Raw genomic sequence first — 22014 nt, forward strand, 5'->3', positions numbered from 1 at the left:
TTGATTGCCTTGTTTATTGCGTGTGCTCATTTGCATATGGCAGCCTCTAGCAATATGAGCATCGGCCGATGTTACAGTGGTCCCTGTGGGTGGACAGGAGGAGCCACGCTGAGTGAGAAGCCAAACGCAGACCACCAATGAGCATACTGGTCAAATAGAGGAGAGATTTATTTTCCTTGGACATGGTAATGACACTTGGAGTTGACATTAGTAATGATATTGCTCCATACCCTGAATGGCTCTGAATGAAATGAAGTTCATGGCCAGCAATGGTCCATAGGGTCGAAACCTCTGTGTTTATTAGTGGAACATTAGCTGTGTGGCTTTTGTGAGGTATAATCAGCGCTGTGAAATTCCTGGAGCATTTTTGGTCATATAGCTAATGTTTTAAAAGCTTTTTCCCTTCTTCTGAACACATTCCTCACCTCTGAGCTCAAGCACCCATCTGCCAGTAAATACACAAACAGTGACTCACAGCATTTTAAAGTGCCTGCAGTATTTGCCACAGCTCAGATTGCTTTGGCCACAAGCCCTCAGGGGTCCAGAAGGTGTGGGCCCCTTTCTGGTAAAGCCTGGTGCAAAGGGCCCCTGACCCACGGAAATCACAGGAAAAAGGCCTGCGTTGCTTCAGTGACACCCAGACGAGTGGTAAATGATGCTTTAGCACCTAGCAGACAGAACACAGTTGTTCCAAACAAACACGGACATATGCGCGTGCACACACACACACACACACACACATACACATACCTGACTGATGGCGTGTATGTTGAGGCCTGTGTGTGGATAGATGGGAAGAAGGAAAGTGTTTTACTGTGTGTGTATACTGGTCATATACAGTCCAGGGCTGATAATATATATATAATTAATGACTAATTCTTTTAAAATGTAATGGGATGCTTTGGGATGATCACTTTACTCTTTATGAAGTTATGTAAAGTAATCTTAAGTTTAGTTATTATTTTTATCTGTAATTTTTCCAACAGAAACTGATTATCTTAGGGTTTACTTGGTCTATTAACTGTGTCTGTCATTTGAAATGCATTAAATGCTATCCGTGGTTTGCTTTCACACTTTTGCTATTAGCATGGGCTCCATATTCATTCATTCATTCATTATCGGTAACCACTTATCCAGTTCAGGGTCGCGGTGGGTCCAGAACCTACCTGGAATCATTGGGCGCAAGGCAGGAATACACCCTGGAGGGGGCGCCAGTCCTTCACAGGGCAACACACACACTCACACCTATGGACACTTTTGAGTCGCCAATCCACCTACCAACGTGGGTTTTTGGACTGTGGGAGGAAACCCACACAGACACAGGGAGAACACACCAACTCCTCACAGACAGTCACCCGGAGTGGGAATCGAACCCACAACCTCCAGGTCCTTGGAGCTGTGTGACTGTGACACTACCTGCTGCACCACCGTGCCGCCCCATGGGCTCCATATTGAGTACCAAAAACAACAAACATTTAGCCTCATAAAACATGCCATGCCACTATTTAGAATTACAGTAATGCTATCCACAACACTGTGACCATGCAGCCAGTGGTTTAAAAACACTTTTTAAAAATTCTTTTGCAAACATACTACATGTGTTTGAATAGTGTGTTTGCTCACTGCGTGTTGGATCTCTCCAGTTTGCCAAGACACACCGCAGAAGTGTAAAATTAACTCGCCCAAGCATAAACTAATTTACGTCTCACTCTACGATTTTACAGGCAGACTACTGTCATAGACTTTCAGTGGATATCACACACAAACTCGTTTACAGGATGAGAAAAATGTGTTTCTGTCCCATGTTTTCATCAAAGTAATTATTTCACCCACACACTGTCCCACTCTCTCCCTCCTCTCACATACACACTCTCACTCTTTCTCACTGTCTTACTCTCTCTTTCTCACTCTCTGCAGGCGCTTGGATGCCAACCACATCACGGTGGTGCCAGAGGACAGCTTTGAAGGCCTGCAGCAGCTCAGGCACCTGTGGCTGGACGATAACAGCCTGAGTGAAGTCCCTGTGGGGCCCCTGCAGCACCAGGGCAACCTGCAGGCCCTCACGCTGGCCCTGAACCGCATCACACACATCCCTGACCACGCCTTCGCCAACCTCTCCAGCCTCGTCGTACTGTGAGTGACCCCACAGAGCTGTTTTTAAAGCATTCTGCTGCAGTGCTGTACGTTTAACCACGTTTGTTTGTAGATGTCCTGAATCTTTTATGAGAGGGAAGATAGTACAGCGCGCAGTCAGAGACCTCCCTCCCGTTATTTAAGTTTCAGTGTCAGGAAAAAACCCAGACAACCTAGATTTTCAGCCTTTGCTTTTCTTAAAGCTGTCATTTTTTTTTCCTTTAATAAAAGTAAACTGAAATCCATAATGTACCCAAGTGTCCAGGCTAGATATCAGAGTACCTCTCTGTTTCTCCTCAATTCCCTCTCTGTCTCTATCCCTGACTCTCTCCATTCGTCCCATTTTTCTCCTCTTTCTCTACCCCTCTGCTCCCCTTTTCCCTCCCTCTCCCTCCCTCACTCTTTTTTTGGACGCTTCTCTGTGGGTCTGATTTACCAATTACATTCCTTCTTCTGGAAAATATTTGTCTAAGGAGTGGAGGCCAATTAATCCGTTAAGTAGGTTGAACAAACAGGCAGACGTGCGCGAGTGCTGATGAGTTCTCCGCTCGGAGAGACCGCCCCAGAGCTCCACTGTTTGGGTAGGGGTTCTGCTGAGCCGTGCATCTTTTTTAATGACTGGAAAATTACAGGAAAACAGACATCTGTTGTCATCTCAAAGCCGATCAATTGTGTATGTGTATATTAAGGTAATCCTGAACAGATCAGGATCAGCTTCTTCAGGTATCCCATAAGTCCTTTTTTTGGCTTTCCAGGCATTGTTGTCAGTCTTTTATAGTCTACAGTACATCAGGAACGAACAGGAACTGAAACCCTTAATAGGAAACTCCAGCGTTTTTTGACCCGTCTATATTTGTTGGTTCTTACATTTACATTTATTGAGTTGAGCGACTTACTATTACAGGTCACAGGCAGGAGCATGTAGTGTTAGGGGTCTGAGCTATGAAGTGAACCTGAGACAGTGGTCTTACACCCTACAAAATACCAGCCTATGTTTAAGTATCTGGAGAGTATGATCTGTTATTACAGACAACTCCAACTTTTCTTCTTGCCAAACAACCTGTTGAGTCAAAACACATTATAAATTGAACCCAAATAAACGTACCTCAAATAAATTGCATCTCTGTTAAAAAATGTTCATGTGGTAACAAGCAGGGTTTATTCAACTTCAACCTCAGTACTCTTCTGCACTTTTAGTTTTATTAGAGAGGATTCCATGAGTACATTTTTGAAATTATATTAATATATAACTCAGACACTTTTCAAATAAATAAGTAAAAAAAATTAAAAGCACATTTCTTTTGCATTTATATATATACAATAAAGTTGGGACATTGTGTAAAACCTAATTAAAAACAGAATACAATTTGCAAATCCTTTTCAACCTATATTCAATTAAATACACTACAAAGACAAGATATTAAATGTTCAAACGGATAAACTTCATTGGTTTTTTTTTTCAAATATTCCCTCATTTTGAATTTGAGGACAGCCGTGGGCGGCACGGTGGTGCAGCAGGTAGTGTCGCAGTCACACAGCTCCAGGGGCCTGGAGGTTGTGGGTTCGATTCCAGCTCCGGGTGACTGTCTGTGAGGAGTTGGTGTGTTCTCCCCGTGTCCGCGTGGGTTTCCTCCGGGTGCTCCGGTTTCCTCCCACAGTCCAAAAACACACGTTGCAGGTGGATTGGCGACTCGAAAGTGTATGTGTGTGTGTGTGTGTGTTGCCCTGTGAAGGACTGACGTCCCCTCCAGGGTGTATTCCCGCCTTGCGCCCGATGATTCCAGGTAGGCTCTGGACCCCCCGCGACCCTAAATTGGATAAGCGGTTACAGATAATGGATGGATGGATGGACTGCAACACGTTCCAAAAGAGTTGGGACAGGGGCTTTACCACTGTGTTACATCACCTTTCCTTTTAACAACACTCTATAAGCATTTGAGAACTGAGGACACTAATTGGTGAAGGTTTGGAAGCTTTGGAATTCTTTCCCATTTGTTCTTGATGCATAACTTCAGTTGTTCAACAGTCCGGGGTCTCCGTTGTCATATTTTGCGCTTTATAATGCGTCACACATTTTCAATGGGAGACAGGTCTATACTGCAGGCAGGGCCAGTCTAGTACCCGTACACTTTTACTATGAGGACACACTGTTGTAACACGTGCAGAATGTCTTGCTGAAATAGGCAAGGAGGTCCCTGAAAAAGACGTTGCTTTGATGGCAGCATACGTTGCTCCAAAACCTGTATGTACCTTTCAGCATTAATGGTGCCTTCACAGATGCGCAAGTTACCAATGCCATGGGCAATAACACACGTCCATACCATCAGAGATGCTTGCTTGTGAATTTTGCATTGATAACAATCAGGACAGTCCTTTTCCTCTTTGGCCTGGAGGACACGACGTCCATGATTTCCAAAAACAATTTGAAATGTCGACTTGTCAGACCACAGGACACTTTTCCACTTTGCGTCAGTCCATCTCAGATGAGCTCGGGTTTCTGGGTGTTGTTGATATATGGCTTTCGCTTTGCATGTTAAAGTTTTAACTCACACTTGAAGATGGAATGACGAACTGTGTTCACTGACAGTGGTTTTCTAAAGTGTTCCCGAGTCCATGTGGTAATATCCTTTACAGAATGATATCGGTTTTTAATGCAGTGCCTCCTGAGGGATCGAAGGTCATGGGCATTCAATGTTTTTTTTTTTTTTTTTTTTTTTTTTTTCGGCCTTGCCTCTTACTGGCAGAGATTTCTCCAGATGTTCTGAATCTTTTGATGATATTATGGACTGTAGATGATGAAATCCCTAAATTCCCTGCAATTATATGTTGAGAAACATTGTTCTTAAACTGTTGGACGATGTGCTCATGCAATTGTTCACTAAGTGGTGAACCTCGCCCTGTCCTTGTTTGTGAACGATTGAGCCCTTCAGGGATGCCCCCTTTATACCCAATCATGGCACTCACCTGTTTCCAATTAACCTGTTCACCTGTGGAATGTTCCAAACAGGTGTTTTTTGAGCATTCCTTAATTTTCCCAGCCGATTGTTGCCCCTGTCCCAACTCTTTTGGAACGTGTTGCAGCTCTCAAATTAAAAATGAGTGAATATTTGCAAAACACAATAATGCTTCAGAACCCTCAAATGTTAAGTAGCCTGTAAGTAATGACTGGCTTTATTTGATAACTCTCTTTCAGACATCTGCACAATAATAGGATCCAGGAGATTGGGAAGAACTGTTTCACTGGCCTAGAAAATTTAGAGACTCTGTAAGTTACTCTCAGATGTATTTTTTTTCTATGAGATCATCACATTCAGATCATTTTTGGGTATTTAAATTACAAATATATATATATATATATATATATATATATATATATATATATATATATATATATATTACTCCATAGCCAGCAGCTATGCAAATCTGTAAAATATTGGCTACTGCTGCTGGGTGCAGTTACACACAGCCATTGGCATCTAATTCCCAATGTGTCACAATGGCTTTGTCTTCTTCTGTATAGAAAGAACACAGTTGTTGTTTTTTTCCCCCCTTGTGTCCTTTAAGGAGAGGGTCCAGTTGAACTTTCTGTCCATGGAGCTGAAGAGATGTCTTTTATGAACATGAAAAGCCAATAGTGCTAATGAAAAACATAGTGGGCCTCCTCTGCCCTGTACATTTCTCTCTCCCTCTCTCCTCTCTGTCCCCTTCAGCGAGTGGAGGAAGGGGAAGGGGAAGAAAGATAGCTATCGCTGACTCTGCTTTATTTACTCTGGCCGCAATTAGGACAGGAAAAGGACACGCCAACGTCCTCTGTCCCTTGAGGGGGCAGTCAGACAGGGGACGGGGGCATTAACGGGGAGAAGGGGGCAAAGTGCCAGAAAGTATCGTGTGGCAGCTAAAGCAAACAATAACACAGCAAGCAGCTGCACTGACAGCTTCTTCAGACTATTTGCTTTACTGCCTGTGATATGGAGACCTGGTAGTGGGGTTGGACTTGGGCTGCAACATCTGTGTGAACTGAAGCTAATGCAACAATATTGACCATCTCAACATGCTTGGAGAACACTGACCGGCAACTCTGTTACACCAGCTAACAGAAAACCGTTGAAAATTATGGTCCTGGACCAGTATTTTAAAACTAAAATGTTTTGTAAGAGTTTTAAACATGAAAAGGATGAGGAACCCAAGTGTAATTTTATGAGCGTCCCACTGGGATGGAAGCTCAGGTCCCAAAACTTAAGCCATTACCTAAAAAGCAGCAACTCAGCTGGAATATGGTGCTCTATTAGAATTAGAATTACACAGAGACTAGGCCATAAAGCAGCTGCTGAGCTTTACGAGGTGATGGAGGACAACAGTAGCAGAAGTGTCAGCTTTGCTAACGTTATGTAATCATACTTTTCGTGCTCCTTTCAGAGACCTCAATTTTAACAACCTGAATCACTTCCCAGAGGCCATCCAGACACTGCCCAAACTCAAAGAACTGTAAGTAATGGCTGCTAACTTTTCTCCATTGTCCTCTCTCTCTCTCTCGTCCTATCTCGCTGTCTCTCTCTCACTGTCTCTAGAGGAAATTGCCAAGTGCAAGAGGTTGACCGTATTACCTCACAGATCAAAAGAAAGCAGGTTTTCCCCACCTCCCCCTGACAATAGACAAAAGAAACAAACCGTAGGTGTTCAGCAGGTGTGAGTTTACTCAGGCCAGGTGCACATGACCCGCCCACCCCTTCACAACCTGTCAATCACACTGAAAGAATGGGGGCGGGCTCATGAAATGGAGTACCACTGTGTTCTTGACATTTAAAGAGTGAGGAAAATTACAGTGTAGTGTAGGTTTAAAAAGTACAGTTTAATCGCAACAATATGTACTTGTCCCACAGAAATGGTAACTTTATACAGGAAAAGACAGAAACATTCTTAGCTGATGTGTAGGGTAATGTAACAGGTTTTTATTCCAGGCGTTTGTGGAGCGCATATTTGACCATTTGTCATGCCTTTTTCACACAGTGTAAAGATTGAAGAATGAAGGAAATGACAAAGAAAGGAGTTTTTTGGTTTTTTTGTAGTAGTTAAATGTGTAAATCAGTGGCCTAAATTTAGGCGCAGTTTAACAGTGTTTATCACTATCATTATAAACTGTCACGTCACATCAGAATGCATTTTTATAATAATATGGATTGCCAGGACTTAAAGGACAAGTCCCACCATTTATCAATCAATTCAGTATAATCCATCACTAATATGTAAACAAAGCAATCACCCACTGTAGAGAAACTACAGACAGCATTGTAGACACTGGTTGTGATGGGAGTCTGGTGTCCAGAGGGTTTAATGCTCTTTATAGACAGTTATTCTATTGGGAAGCAAATATATTGCCTGATGCCTGGGACATTTTTTGCACCCTTTTTTGTTGTTGGGCCCCTGCCTCAATTCCAAAACATAGTGAAGAAACGTGTCATTTTTTTCCTTCTATAATTAGCCATCACACACCAAACCATTCTAAATGGCCTTGTTTACAGTGCAGTAGTTGAATAATAAAGAAAGAAATCTTTGTGATAAAATGTAGCATAGTTACTGATCTCACATGTCATTACAGAGAGAATAAAAATGTTATTGTAATTCACAGAACAAAAGCCAACAGTAATAATAGAGACCACAGTCCCTACATGTCCACCACACCATGGGAATTTAATCAGAATTTCGATTTTTACTGTGTCTTACATGGCCATGTTTCCCATTATATGTGATAAACTGTAATTTCCTTGGTTTATAGAAGAGCAGCTTGTCTTAATATGAAGTGATGCATTATTTTACTTTCCTTTTGAGATAATTACACAGCAGTTTGGAAAGGATTTTTTTCCCCTTCTGGACGGACTTACGGACTTCACTGGCCTTTGCACTGGTTTTGTCCATTTGTGTTTTAGTACGCCATCTAGTGTTTGTGAGTGGTATTACTGGATGACTCATCTCTGAAGAACTGATCAATAAGCTGCACTTCCAAACTCTGCATCAGACATTACCAGTTATTTTACATTTTATTTCATTTTTCTTTTTCTTTTACAGTGGCTTTCATAGCAATAATATAGACTCCATACCGGAGGGGGCTTTTCATAAGAATCCACTGCTACGCACAATGTGAGTACAGAGTACAAACCAGAACAATGGCAATTAAAGAATGAATATCTAAACTTTTTTTTTTCATGAGTACTCTGCAAATTTAACACTCTGAATGTCTCTACTTTTTTGTATGTCTGCAGTCATCTCTATGACAACCCATTGTCCTTCGTGGGGAGGTCAGCCTTCCAGAATCTGTCCGACCTGCACTCTCTGTGAGTTGGCACTTTATGTTTTAAATATCCACTCCCAGCTATATGGTTAGTGAGTGTGTGATGCCATGTTCGGTGTGTATTCCTGCTCTGCACCCAGTGATGGCAGATCATTGGGCCTACAGACCCACCACAACCGTGAACAGAATATATGTTCATTAATTTACCATCCTCTTTAGAGTCTTTGTGGGTCCAGAACCTTCTCAGAATCATTGGGTATAACCTAAAGAGAAACGACTTTGAATTGAATAAATCATAATAAACATTGTTATAATAACGGGTGGCGGCACGGTGGCGCAGCAGGTAGGTGTCGCAGTCACACAGCTCCAGGGACCTGGAGGTTGTGGGTTCGATTCCCGCTCCGGGTGACTGTCTGTGAGGAGTTGGTGTTTTCTCCCTGTGTCCGCGTGGGCACCCTCCGGGTGCTCCGGTTTCCTCCCACAGTCCAAAAACACACATTGGTAGGTGGATTGGTGACTCAAAAGTGTCCGTGTGAGTGTGTGAATGTGTGTGTTGCCCTGTGAAGGACTGGCGCCCCCTCCAGGGTGTATTCCCGCCTTGCGCCCAATGATTCCAGGAAGGCTGTAAATATTCTGTAAATCTTTCACAACTTCACAACAGTTGCTGTGGAAGCATATATTTGTGTGTGGAGCAGGGCCAGGTCAGTTACTTAGTTGTTCCATATTCTGATTAGCATTTCTGTTCTATAGCAATACCAACAATGTTAGTTTGTGGCATTGTGCCTTGCAGTATATTACAACACACGAATGAACCTCTGATGATGATGATCATGTGTTTGTTTTTGTGCGTGCGATTGTGTTGTAGAATGCTGCGTGGTGCCAGTCTTGTGCAGGATTTTCCCAGTCTGATTGGAACAGGGAACTTAGAGAGTCTGTGAGTATTTTCTACACACAAATAGATCACACATAATGTGATACATAAGTGTAAATAGACAGATTAAAATATACTTTGTTGTAATATATACTTCTGACTAATCATAGTTTAAAAAGTAGAAACATTTTAAAAGTTTTGATAGGTGTAACAGTTGTCATATGTGAGTGTTCTCTAGAATTGTGATAAGGGAGTAAACATGTTTGAATTCTCTAGAACTTTTACAGGCACCAAGATCAGTGCCATTTCTGAAGATCTGTGTGAGGACCTCTCTGTTCTCCGCACACTGTGAGTTACACCTTATGTTTGTGTGGATGTGTGTGTGACTGTTTGTTTGTGTGTGTGTGACTATTTGTTTGTGTGGGTTTGTGTGTGTGTGTGTGTGTGTGTGTGACTGTTTGTTTGTGTGTGTGTGACAGTTTGTTTGTGTGTGTGTGACTATTTGTTTGTGTGGATGTGTGTGTGACTATTTGTATGTGTGGATGTGTGTGTGACTGTTTGTGTGTGTGTGTGTGACTGTTTGTTTGTGTGGATGTGTGTGTGACTGTTTGTGTGTGTGACTGTTTGTGTGTGTGTGACTGTTTATGTGTGTGTGACTATTTGTGTGTGTGACTGTTTGTGTGTGTGTGACTGTTTGTGTGTGTGGATGTGTGTGTGTGTGACTGTTTGTGTGTGTGTGACTATTTGTTTGTGTGGATGTGTGTGTGTGTGACTGTTTGTGTGTGTGTGACTATTTGTTTGTGTGGATATGTGTGTGACTGTTTGTTGTGTGTGTGACTGTTTGTGTGTGAGTGATTTTTCATCCTAACCATTTCCCTCCAGTGATTCTTTTACTCACACCCAGTGGTCTCGAAATATTAGAGATTCTTTATAATGGCTGCCTTTATGCTGTTAACCCTTTCTGTGGATCATTATCTGTTTTCTTAAGGGAGTACAGAGTAATTAAATTTTACGGATATTTGCATTTTATAAACCAAAGGTAAAAAATAATATATTTTTTTATAATAATAAAAATAATAATCACAATTGTTGTTGGTCTAAGTGACTGTTCTTTTAACTCTGAAACCCAGTTTTACTAAACAAATTAACACATGCTGAAAAAACAGCCTTCAGTTAACAACAACATCGTTATAAATTGACATTACAGAAACAGTCGTTCACACACTGACCCAGCGCTCATAACTCCTCCAAACAGCCATCCGTCAAACAGCAGAGAACACACGTACATAATATGTCAGACAGAACCTCAAGCAATCTGTAATTAAATGTCACTCAGAGGACCATTAACACGTTGTGGTTAGACGTCTTTTATAACACACACACACACACACAATTAAAAAGCCTAGTCAATTAAAACTAGACATAACACGCCTTGCAAACAAGCAGAAAACATTAAATGCATATTCTATTATAGACCCATTGACAGTAATCAACAAGCACAAGACCACAATGCATTTATTTACTAAATATATATCTATCTCAACTGATGTACCACAGTATTTTAACTGTCATCGTTTGTTTGTTACTGTTGTACAGAGGGGATAATAAGCATAAGATTAGCTTTATCTCATAAACACCTTAAAATCCCATCATTACTAAAATAAAACCTCTGTTCTTGGACACAAAATGTTTGACTAGAACATCAAATATCTGTTATGGTCAGTGCATTCAGAGAGTAGTCAAACACATAATCAAACACTCTGCTTTTGGGTTTCACATCCCAGTGTTCACACATTCATTCATTGGCACACATCTAATGGCTGAAGTGCAGTGTGCTCTGCAGCAGGGGCACTGCAGAGCCAGAGCTGTGAGGGGGTATAAACTCAGCTCTAATGACCTCCCAGAGGAGCAGCAGAGACACAGACACATACAAACACCCACAGACATGCACACACTACCTGTCTGACGTGAAACCGATTTTATTTGTATGAATGACTCGTTTCCATTGAAGTCTGAGATGTAATGGCTGTGTGTAATTGTATGTAATGTGAGATGTTAAGTGTAATATAATGAAAAGGAATGTGTGTGTGTGTGTGTGTGCGCGCATGTGTGTGTGTGTGGGTTTATATCTCTGCAGAGATCTTTCGTACAATGAGATTGAAGAATTGCCATCGTTTCAGGGCTGTGTGAGGCTCCAGGACATGTAAGATTGACCCTTTTTCTGTCACGCTAGCATAACTTTAGACATATTCTTGAGTCTTGCACCACAGTGAGAAATTCCGAACATATTTGGAAAAAAACTGAAAACTAGAAAAAAAATATCATTAATAAAAAACTTTAGTAAAATTATTACAGCGCCACAAAATCCAATATCTTTGACAAGATGTGTTTGTTATTATTTATTTATTTATTTATTTATTTTTCTTCTTCTTTTTTCAATTTAACATCACATACGGGAGGTCCTCGGGTTAAGTCAGTCCCGAGTTACGATGTTTCGTGGTTACGACACATCTCCCATTTACTGTATAAAGCCTTTTTTCGACGCAAGTGTTTTTGTGTCGTAAACGTCGTAACGTGAACTTCGTGTGTGGTGTGCGCGGCGGAAGAATACACGGTTACGCGGCTCGGGACCGAGGAGGATAGGTGTTAGGATAAGATAAGTGCTTACAGTATGTTATTTACGTACAGTATGTACGTATGTTCCGACTTACACCGAAAATCGGTTTACAACGCGACATAGGAACGGATCAATGTCGTAAGTCTAGGACCCCCTGTACATACATTTTTTATGTATTTTATCTATTAAGCAAATCAATGTTTTACATTTATCATTTGTAAACACTGCATCATGCCCTGTAAGACCTGACGAGTTAAGTGAACTCAAATGGATTGCGGAAGCCGATTAAACCATTTAAGTTTAATAACTCGGTCATTTGAGTTAAAATAACGCCCTGAACTGAGTACAAACAACTCACTTGTAAGAAGTTATATGTGGTTAACTTTAAGTGAATTAAGTGAACTGGAGTCTTTTTAAGTTCACATTACTTAAAATCACAAGTAGTTGTTTCTGCTTGTAATATTACTACAAATTATAATTACACACTTCTAATAATTAATATCAATAGTAACCACAAACACTTTGACCACAGCTCTGCATGAGCAAAACCTTCACTGGCTTTCAACCAACAAAACCAGCCAGTGAGAAAGATGTGTGTTTTACTCATCAAAGTCAAACTGCCCTTACTTTGCCTCGACTGAACCTTTTCATTTAAATTGTGCGTGCAGTGCATGATGGGTTGTATTGTGTTCAGGAGCTCTCAAAAGACTGCCGCCAGAGCGTAGAGCCAATCGGGAGAGAGCATATCAGATGCGTCACATGTAAACAGAAGCACAACAGGAGATTTTAAGGTCGTCTGACTGACAGTCAGATTGAGTGATCCCACATTTCTGTAGCATTTATGTTATGCTAACTTGCACACTGTAAAACCTAAGTGAAACAATCATTAAGACGTGCAGTTAAGTTTTACAGTGTGTTTAGGGTCCAGGGCCCAATTAAATGTTGACTCATCCTATAATACATAAGCGTTTATTTTATTCAAAATATTTTTCTGACATGAAAACCCTAGTGTCTCTTTTGACCATGTTCAGTTGCAGAAATGCCGGTGCATGCCTGTTATTCATTGCTGCTATTTTTTGAGGTTTTTTCTTATCTTTTACAATTGATTATTGTTTTTAACTGGATTTAATAACATTGTGTTGCTTTTATGTATTTCTTTTTTAGAACACTACAACACAACCAAATCCAGCAGATAGACAGGGACACCTTCCAGGGTCTGACCAACCTCAGAGTGCTGTAAGAAAACAGTTAGTTCTAACAGTAAACATATTTCTGTCTGAGTGTGTGTGTGTTTAACATCATCTGTATGTTTCAAATATGTACAGAGACCTGAGCAGAAATCAGATCAAGTTCATCCATCGAGATGCTTTCCTCTCTCTCAGTGCTCTGACCAATCTGTAAGTGGACTATAAACCCAGTGTCCATACATTAATACAGACAGGATAGTGAGCTCATCAGACGCTCATTGTCTATTTGAGCAATTTAATTTTCTTTTACATTATGTAAAGTCAGTCAACCAAGACAATGCTTAGAGCCTTAAATTTCCTGCTTCAGTGTGGCACTGGATGTACAAAGCTAATGATGTTGACAAGCAGCCAAAGAGTCCTGGAGACATAGGACACCAGTTAGCATTGTTCACACTGCATTAACACCTGATGTTATGTCAAATAGTTAAATATAGACACGTAATCTTCAGCATGCCCAAACACCAGTCAAAACATAAACTATAAACATAGCAGATAACTGTTCAAGATTTCAGTTCAAAATTGAGATCATGGAACTGCTTCCCAGACAGGGATTAAACCTAGTCCTTGACTGTGTCCTCTTTTGTTGAAAATCCACAATTCAAAATGCTGAGTAGTCCAGGACTAGGCTTAATGCCACTTGTCTTATAGCCTTTTATTGTTTCATACACAGAGTGGCACACTTTTACGATTAACAGTGGAGAAAAGCAGGCTGTAATAGTGTGATGTCAACAGCATTTGGGCTTGCTGTGTAGTGAGATTCGAGGGCACCACACACACACACAAACACCATTATGTGAGATGTAGAGTCCCAACACGATGACACATTTTGCTAAACACCAAGCCCAACAACAACAGGCTCCGAACACAAGAAATAATCCTCCAAAGACCCCCTAAACAGTCCCTGGGGGAACTGCTAAGCATGCTGGGAGCTCCCCCATGAGCCCCAGCCACTCACAGTCTGTGATATTCATCATAAAAACAAGATCTGGATTTTTACATTAAATCAACTTACATATCTTATATCAATGTGGTTTATTCTATGGCAAACAATTCTATATCTTTCTAATACAGCAGTCTATTACAACATTAACAGCATCTTCCTCTTCACAGGGATCTGAGTATGAACTCTTTAGCCAGTGTGCCAACAGCTGGACTTGACGCCTTGAACCAGCTCAAACTAACGGGCAATCCAGACATGAAGAACAGCCTAACCGCCAAGAGCCTGCCCAAACTAAGGTGCGCTCAGCCAAGTAGCTTTGACTGATTACAGTTCATTCAGGGCTCCATGGTGCCCTAGTTCAGTTAGTTTGAATAATGATTAGTTTCTCCCATCATCTAAAGTCAGCTTTTCTTATACAAGCACTTCAGTGCCTTTCTGTTCAGAATAAGTCCATTTTACTTCTATTCAAAATCTCTCTTTCCCTTTCTCTCCCTGTATGTCTGTTTGTGTGTATGTAGATCCATATCAGTTCCTTATGCCTATCAGTGTTGCGCTTTTACGGCCTGTGACAGCACACTCAGCCCCGCCGAAAGTGAAGAAAAAAGAAAATCCTTCGGTATGAGACATCTGTGTCTGAGAAATATGATGCAAAACATTACATTGTTTCAGTGCAAAGCTAGTTTTTCTGTGCCGTGGACAAATTTATGTTTCTAAATGATGACAGGTGATTTATATTGTTGAAGCATGAGAATGTGCTTATGGCCAGCACCAGTTTTCAAAACCGAGTTTTTCTTCTGCCTATTATGTGTGCACAGGTGGAGATGAGGAGATGGAAAGAGTATCTCTGGTTATGCACTGCTCTCCTTCCCCAGGTAGATACACTGTGCTACACGTAACATGCGCCTAGTTTTTCTCACTATACCTAGTTTTATTTGTACGTAAGTTACAATCAAAATAACAGAATGTTGCAGACAGTAAGTGCAAGTTTCAGGAGCTTTTTCTCAAGAAGCAGTGAGAAAACATTAGTGAAAGTAAAGATTTTGAAAGTAAAGAAAAAAGTGGAATGCCTCTTACTTTTACAAAGTGCAAATTTATTTGATGTTATTGTTAATAAAATGTTTTGTTTGACATGAATGTTCAATGTGGATCAGATTCTACAGGCTGTAAATTCAGGTTGTTTTCAACTTGTGGGGAAACATCTCTGCATTTTGAAGATAAAAATAGTAGATCAGAAAAACATTTGCATTAGTCACTAATTATTCCATAGTGAATTTTTATTTCTATTCTGTGATTTAATTTCGGTGACTTAACTACAGGAAAACTATAACCTTGTCTTTTGGTGACTTTTCAGGGGCCTTCAAGCCATGTGCTCACCTGCTGGGTAGCTGGATGATCCGACTGACTGTATGGTTCATCTGCCTGGTGGCGCTCCTTTTCAACTGCTTGGTGCTGGCTGCCACCTTCTCCCCTCGTGCCTCTCCTCTGTCTCCTGCCCGGCTGCTTGTGGCTCTACTTGCCTGCTCCAACCTGCTGTCTGGCCTGTACATGGCTGCCCTCACCCTGCTGGACATTGTCACCTGGGGTTCATTTGCCACCTATGGGGTCCAGTGGGAGACAGGTGCCGGGTGCCAGGCACTGGGCGTTCTGGCCGTGTTCTCGTCGGAGTGGGCCGTCCTGTTGTTGCCGCTGGCTGCTGTGGAGCGTAGTTTGGCCGTTCGGGCTCTGATGGGCAAGGCTGGCGTGCTGAGGGGCGGTGGAAGTGAGCGAAGAGAAGGACGCAAAAGGTTTGGAATGGCCGCTGCCCTGCTAGGACTCTTGGCTGCGGTAGCCGCTTTTCTTAGTTTATATCATGGAGCAGCCACAGAATCTCCACTTTGCCTCCCATTTTCTGGAGGTCCAGGACCAGGCCTGGGGGTCACAGTGGGACTGGTCCTGCTGAACACTCTGGCCTACCTGCTGAGTGCTGTGGTCTACACCCGCCTCTACTGCAGCCTGGGACGGGCACGGCTGGCAGACCCAGAGCAGGCCGGCTCTGTGCGGCACGTGGCCTGGCTCATTTTTACCAACTGCATCTTCTTCTGTCCAGTAGCAGCCTTCTCCTTCGCCCCCCTGCTGGCTGGTGCAGGTAGTGCGGCAGGGGGACCAGAAATGGCCAAGTCTGTCACTCTGATTTTCTTCCCCCTCTCAGCTTGCCTGAACCCGGTTCTGTACGTCTGCTTCAACCCCGCCTTCCGGCACGACTGGCTCCGCCTAAGAGGGCGGGGCAGAGGTGGAGTCTGCGATGGAAGAAGTGGAAAAACGGTGGCAGTGGGGACTGCATCCGGAGGGTCGTCTGGCGTAGGAGAAAACGGGTGCTCGTCCGGGACGGGAGAGCTGGGTTACGAGTGTGGTATGTACACTCAACTTTGCGAGCACTGCGAGGCAGCTCTCCTGGCCAGAACATCTTCATCTGCCTCTTCATCATCCTCCTCCTCTGCGTGCAGACATTTAGTGAAATCTCAAAGTTGTCCAGCACTGGCCAGTACCGAGGCTCAGTGCCCGACTGCAGAGGGCTGCTGGGGGGACAGCGGCACACTGTGGGCACAGTCAGAATACGCCGACGAGGGTGATTCCTTCGTGTCGGACAGTTCGGAGCAAGTCCAAGCATGTGGACGAGCCTGTTTCTGCCAGAGCCGTGGCCTGCCTTTAGTGCACTACTCCTACAACATCCCTCGTGTCAAAGACTGAGCACGCCATTGTTCACACACAGTAGGGACTCGCAATATATCGTTTGCTATCGTCTTTAACACGATATCAGCCTTCATCCTGCCGATATCCCCAAAGTCCACAATATGCAAATGAGCCTCTAACCAATCACTGAATGTTTTTTTTTAATTATTATTATTTTGCTTGGAGTGTCCTGACCAGTTGCAGAGGGTTTGAAATAATCAGGGCATTCACGTGATCCTCAAACAGAAAGATAATGCAGACCATGTCACATCAAGGGTTCATGGATATGTTCTTAGAATTTTCACAACCGCAGTGTTTAGCAATAAAATTCAACATATCGTACAGCCCTAATACACACACTCACATTTCCGCCCTTCACTTGGTCACACACTCATGCACTACGGCTCTCCCACTCAGAGTGGACTTTGCCCACATGGTGAGGGCAGATAGAAGAACCACATGCAGGGCATGGCCGGGGACACACAGCCAGTCAGGAAGCACTTTTTTTTTTACTGCAAACACACGTGTGTAAACAGACACTTACCGCTCGTCAGGAAAACAAAGGGAAACTGACAATACACAAAAGACTCGTTGAGCCAAATGTTGTCAGCCAAGGACTTGGTTTGCTTTCTTGTTTTTATTTCTTTAGCCAGATTCTTGGCTACAAAAAGCTGACTGCCCACTCCTTCCCCAACAGCTAGTGCCTGCCTCTTGCTCTATCAGAGAACACGACTTTGATCTGCAGAGATGTTTCTTATTAAGCAGGGATAAATGTGCCATCTCTCAGATGAGAAACCGTTCATGGTTTTTGTAATGATGCTGATCTTCACTGTTGTCATTCCTTGTCCTAATGACCTCAATGCATGACAGAACCACAGGATCCTCTTCCATGTAGCAGCGTTCATGAGTCTATTCAGAGTTTTAGTTGAGAATGTAACATAGAGCTGAAGCTTTTAAAAGAATGCGTCTATTTTGATACTCACTCTCCTTCTTTGGAAATCATGCGAATGTTTAGAATTGCCCAGCAGCCATTCCTTCAGACTGTTCATCCTGTCTCAGGATTCAACTGCAAATGAATTCAGCGGACCCCGTCTTCCACAGCTGAAGCCTTCAGGGTAACTGGATTGTTTAAAGTTAAATTTTGGAAAAATTGTGTGGACAAGACACACAAAAATTCCGTTTTTGCTCCAGCGCTGCCTCAGTTTGGAGATTCATTGGTTTGACATTAGCAATGACCTGTTTATTTCAATGATAACACATTTATGGAGAGAGAAACAATATTTTATGATTATTTGACGAAATATCAAGGTACTTTATATCAAGGTACTTAATTCGTTATAAATTGAGGCAGATTTATGAAATCATTGCGTATGCTATTTGCCAGTGATAGTGTGCTGGACATTCTCCAGATTGTAATCTCTTTTTTGATGAATGCCCAGGGTAATGCCATGTCCTCCTCTCACCGTATCTCCAAAGATCCTGACTAGATTACTTTCAGAGCGGTGCAAGTTTATTTAGAGCCCTGTTTTTGAAGCACAGACGGGTCCAAAGAGTAAATTCACGTTCTTTACCGATCTTCATGTGCATTTCTCCTTGGTCCTGAATTAAGATGTTTTAAGTTGGATAGTGTTTGAAAGTCATTAAAACATTTTGGGCTACATTCCCAGATGCAGATTAAGCCCTAAGGCTTTTACACACCAACACAATTTATTTGTGCACTGTGTTCAGACGTGAATACATTTATTAAAACCTGCTGAAGCAGTGGGAAACAATGCTGCATTTTCACATTGCTTAACAACATGAAAGCACAGCATTATTTTATATGGCCTCCAGTAAAATACAGAGGTCAAGCAGTCACTCGACCAGTCACCGCTGACTGTGGTTTTAACGGTAAACAAGACGATGAACAAGTTGTGTTTCTGACGAATATCGGTAGGAGTACCTTGTCCTCTTCTTTATGACGTGTGGTGCTGGCATCTCCAAAAGCAGCTCAGACTGGGGTATGTTCATCTGAGCTATGTGCAGTTCGGTGCATGAGCTTCAGTTCTTGTATGAGGAGGAGATTTGTTCTGTTTTCACTGTTCAGAAATGGAGTTTCATCATTTGCTGTTTAATTTTTAAAAAGTTTTTTTTTTAAACACAACAAAAAGTACTTTTTATTCCATCGGTTGTTGGTGTAAATAATTATTTACAAATATTGTTTGGTGTGTGCCTGCCTTTGACCTGGCCTAATCTGACATTTTGGAGAGAGAAACAAAAACATTGGCATTTCAGTTTAATCTGCAGTGGGTCTGGACCATGTCCATGCAATTAGTCGATACCGTCCTATGGCGTATCATCCTATCGCGTAATGGCATAGCAAGAATCCCCTGGAATTTCAGAGAACAGAAATTATTTCCATGTTTCCGCTGCTTTTGCTTTGATGCAAAATGGCATTACGTTCCTTCAGGCCTTTTAAAATACATTTGCATTCTTGCTGAACTTAGTTGTGTACTCGTATTAGTCAAATAAGCTCTTCCAAAAGCAGATGCTTAATGAAACCTTGGAGGTAAAGTTTAGTGTAACTGGCAAATTCCAAATCTGTGTGTGTGTGTTGAGACATGTCTCTCTGTGTGTCTGGGTCTTTCAGTATGTTGTAAATTATTTGTATAGGAAATGTGTAATCAAGAATGGGATGCATTGTCTAGCCATGGAAGCTACCTCTGGAACTGTAGTGGCTGCCAGTAGAGTGCAGTGTGAGAGAGTGATGTGTGTGTGTGTGTGTGTGTGTCTGAATGATTGCTCACCTTTGTAAATACATGTAGTTGTATGTTGTCACTGAATGTCACATTTTAGTTTATACCAATTGTGGGAGGAAATTGTGTACGGTATGCGGTAATTTTTGTAAACCAAACAATATAAACAAAGTTGCTTTAAAGTTTTAATGCAGATTTGTGTTCTCTTTCTTGTACATATGATTTAAATATCATTTGATTCAATTAATGTCTGTATTTGCTCTACAGGTCTTTACACCCTTAATTGCCACAGAGCCACTTTTGTTTCCTTAATGAACCTTTAAGGAATTGTTTTTTGTAAAATGTGTGACACTGTGTACAGTACTGTGCAAAAGTCAGAGACCATCCTTATGTTTATTGTATTTCCAGTCAAAACAGCCATCAAGCACAAGTTATACAGTGTCTGGAGATATTTGTGAAGTGATTTAATATAATCTACTTTAATAAGAAAAGAGAAAGTCCAATTACACGGGGGACAACAAAGTCAGAATAAAAAAAGCGTTTTAAAAAATACCTAGAATAATATCTCTGGGTCTGAAAGGATGTGGAGCTTACTGATCTCATACTGAGGGAAAGCAACAACTGAACAAAGAAGGGGATAGAAGCCACACCTCTTCATATTTGGGTTTGGATGGGATTCAGAAAATGTAACCAACTTTTAAATTTTGAAGAATTGAAAAAACTGAAAGCAAGAAACCTTTAGAATCTCAGAGAATGAATCTCTCGACGCTAGACGCATTAGACCTCTTTACGCTGCCGTTAGAGCTTAGAGGTCTGAGATATTTTCACCATTTTCACCTCTGCAGAAGGACCCGTGTGCGCAGGATTCTCATCAAACTTCGGAAAAACAGCAAAACCTCAATACACAGGAGCAACTGAGTGTGTTAAATCCTTTCAATATGTCCTACTGTCCTTTTCAAATCAATGTGAGGAACAGCTATTAGAATTCATGAGTTCATTTATAAGGATCTAATAGAATTTCGAATGAGCCGCACAAATACTTTTCTTTTCACTTGGACTGTTACATCAGAACAGCGATGAAATGAGGGCCTGAATCAAACACTTGATAAGTTATTAATTTGGTAAGCTGTGAAGTGGGCTTTCTTTTCAGTGCTCTAAGCAAGATTTAAATTGAGGTTGCCCCCCCTCCATCTACCCCAGTCATTATTTTGCTGGCAAAAACGAAAAGGTGTAAATCCTCCTTTTAAGATTAGGAATGAAAGTCAAGTATGGAATAAAATCTCCTGCGTTTATCAGACGGTATTTCAGCGCCCACATCTTGCATTATTTTGTGTGTTACTATGACTATTTATAGGCATGATGGACCAACAGAAATCTCGTTTGCGTTTGCTAACTTTGAAATTTTAGAGTATGTTTTGAAAGTGGGGTTTTTGTGACATCACAAAACGAGGGAGTTCCAAACAGGTTTTTTTGGTAGCCTACATTCTATATATGATTACATATTAGAACTAAGATGTGAACGTTATGTTTATAGACATTAAGAACACATGCTACGTTAATGCATAAATGCTACATATTTATTTTTTTAAGCAATTTTCCCTGAAATGCAACATGATTGCTTGATGGCTTGGGTTTTTTTGAGCATCTTGTACTTTAGCTGAGATCTCTGGGAGTGAGCATCTTCCGTTTCGCATCCAAATCCTGCCTCACTCTCCACTGAGACGACCTGCTGGAACTGTTGTCTGTTGTCTTTCTTTTTCTTTTTTCTCTCTTTCACTGTGAAGGCGCACGAGCTGCCAATCAAATGCAAGTCACAGAGGCTGGGAGACCCCAGACAGTGCCTGGAGGAGACCACCGGATTCTAATAAAGGCCTGGAATTTACTTTTATTCCTCTCTCTCTCTCTCTTTTTTTTCTTTCTTTTTTTCTACATCTAATTTTCTGCTTATCAAAGCCCTGACACTTAACTCAAGGAGAAGAGGGATAGAAGAGAAGAGTGTGAAGTAGCCCCCTGCAGCCGGCCTTGGAGAGAAAGCCTCTCTGCGGGGGTCTTACTGCGAGGTGAACGTAATTGTTCTCATCACTTAAGCTCGTGCCAGTTTGGCTGAGAGAAAAGTGCTTCATCACCATCGCAGTTGTTAATGGCTATTAAACCCTGCTTTCTAGGGGTCTTCTGTGTGGGTAATGGATTGCGGGGAGCGTGAAGGATGCGCAAAGGGCTTCGTTTGTAATCAAGGGGTCGCTTTACGTCTGGGCCTACTAACCTACAGTGCTTAGATAACACTTTACTGACCTCAGGGGGCGCCGTGGTGCTGCTCTCACACAGCTCCAGGGTCCTGGGGTTGCGGGTTCAAACCATGACTGTCTGTGTTCTCCCTGTGTCTGAGTGGGCTTCCTCCAGGTGCTCCAGCTTCCTCTCTCAGTCTGCAGACTGTGTGAAATTACTTAGGATTGAGTGATTGTGAGTGTGTGTGTGT

The 22014-nt window shown here is 41.9% G+C and overlaps 1 protein-coding gene across 1 annotated transcript in view; it reads left to right on the top strand.

The window, feature by feature from the left end:
• Positions 1 to 19708, top strand: part of LOC136679077 (leucine-rich repeat-containing G-protein coupled receptor 4-like) — a 64941-nt gene extending 45233 nt beyond the window's left edge. The window contains exons 6-19 of the mRNA XM_066657357.1: positions 1918 to 2133; positions 5327 to 5398; positions 6550 to 6618; positions 8197 to 8268; positions 8391 to 8462; positions 9285 to 9353; positions 9567 to 9638; positions 11428 to 11493; positions 13072 to 13143; positions 13233 to 13304; positions 14265 to 14390; positions 14613 to 14710; positions 14910 to 14966; positions 15446 to 19708. Of these exons, the coding sequence (XP_066513454.1) occupies positions 1918 to 2133; positions 5327 to 5398; positions 6550 to 6618; positions 8197 to 8268; positions 8391 to 8462; positions 9285 to 9353; positions 9567 to 9638; positions 11428 to 11493; positions 13072 to 13143; positions 13233 to 13304; positions 14265 to 14390; positions 14613 to 14710; positions 14910 to 14966; positions 15446 to 16821 (2509 nt within the window). The 3' untranslated portion in view covers positions 16822 to 19708. The remainder of the gene's footprint in view (positions 1 to 1917; positions 2134 to 5326; positions 5399 to 6549; positions 6619 to 8196; positions 8269 to 8390; positions 8463 to 9284; positions 9354 to 9566; positions 9639 to 11427; positions 11494 to 13071; positions 13144 to 13232; positions 13305 to 14264; positions 14391 to 14612; positions 14711 to 14909; positions 14967 to 15445) is intronic.
• Positions 19709 to 22014: the final 2306 nt, after the last annotated feature.

This window comes from Hoplias malabaricus, chromosome Y, assembly GCF_029633855.1.
Source record: "Hoplias malabaricus isolate fHopMal1 chromosome Y, fHopMal1.hap1, whole genome shotgun sequence".
Taxonomy (NCBI): domain Eukaryota; kingdom Metazoa; phylum Chordata; class Actinopteri; order Characiformes; family Erythrinidae; genus Hoplias; species Hoplias malabaricus.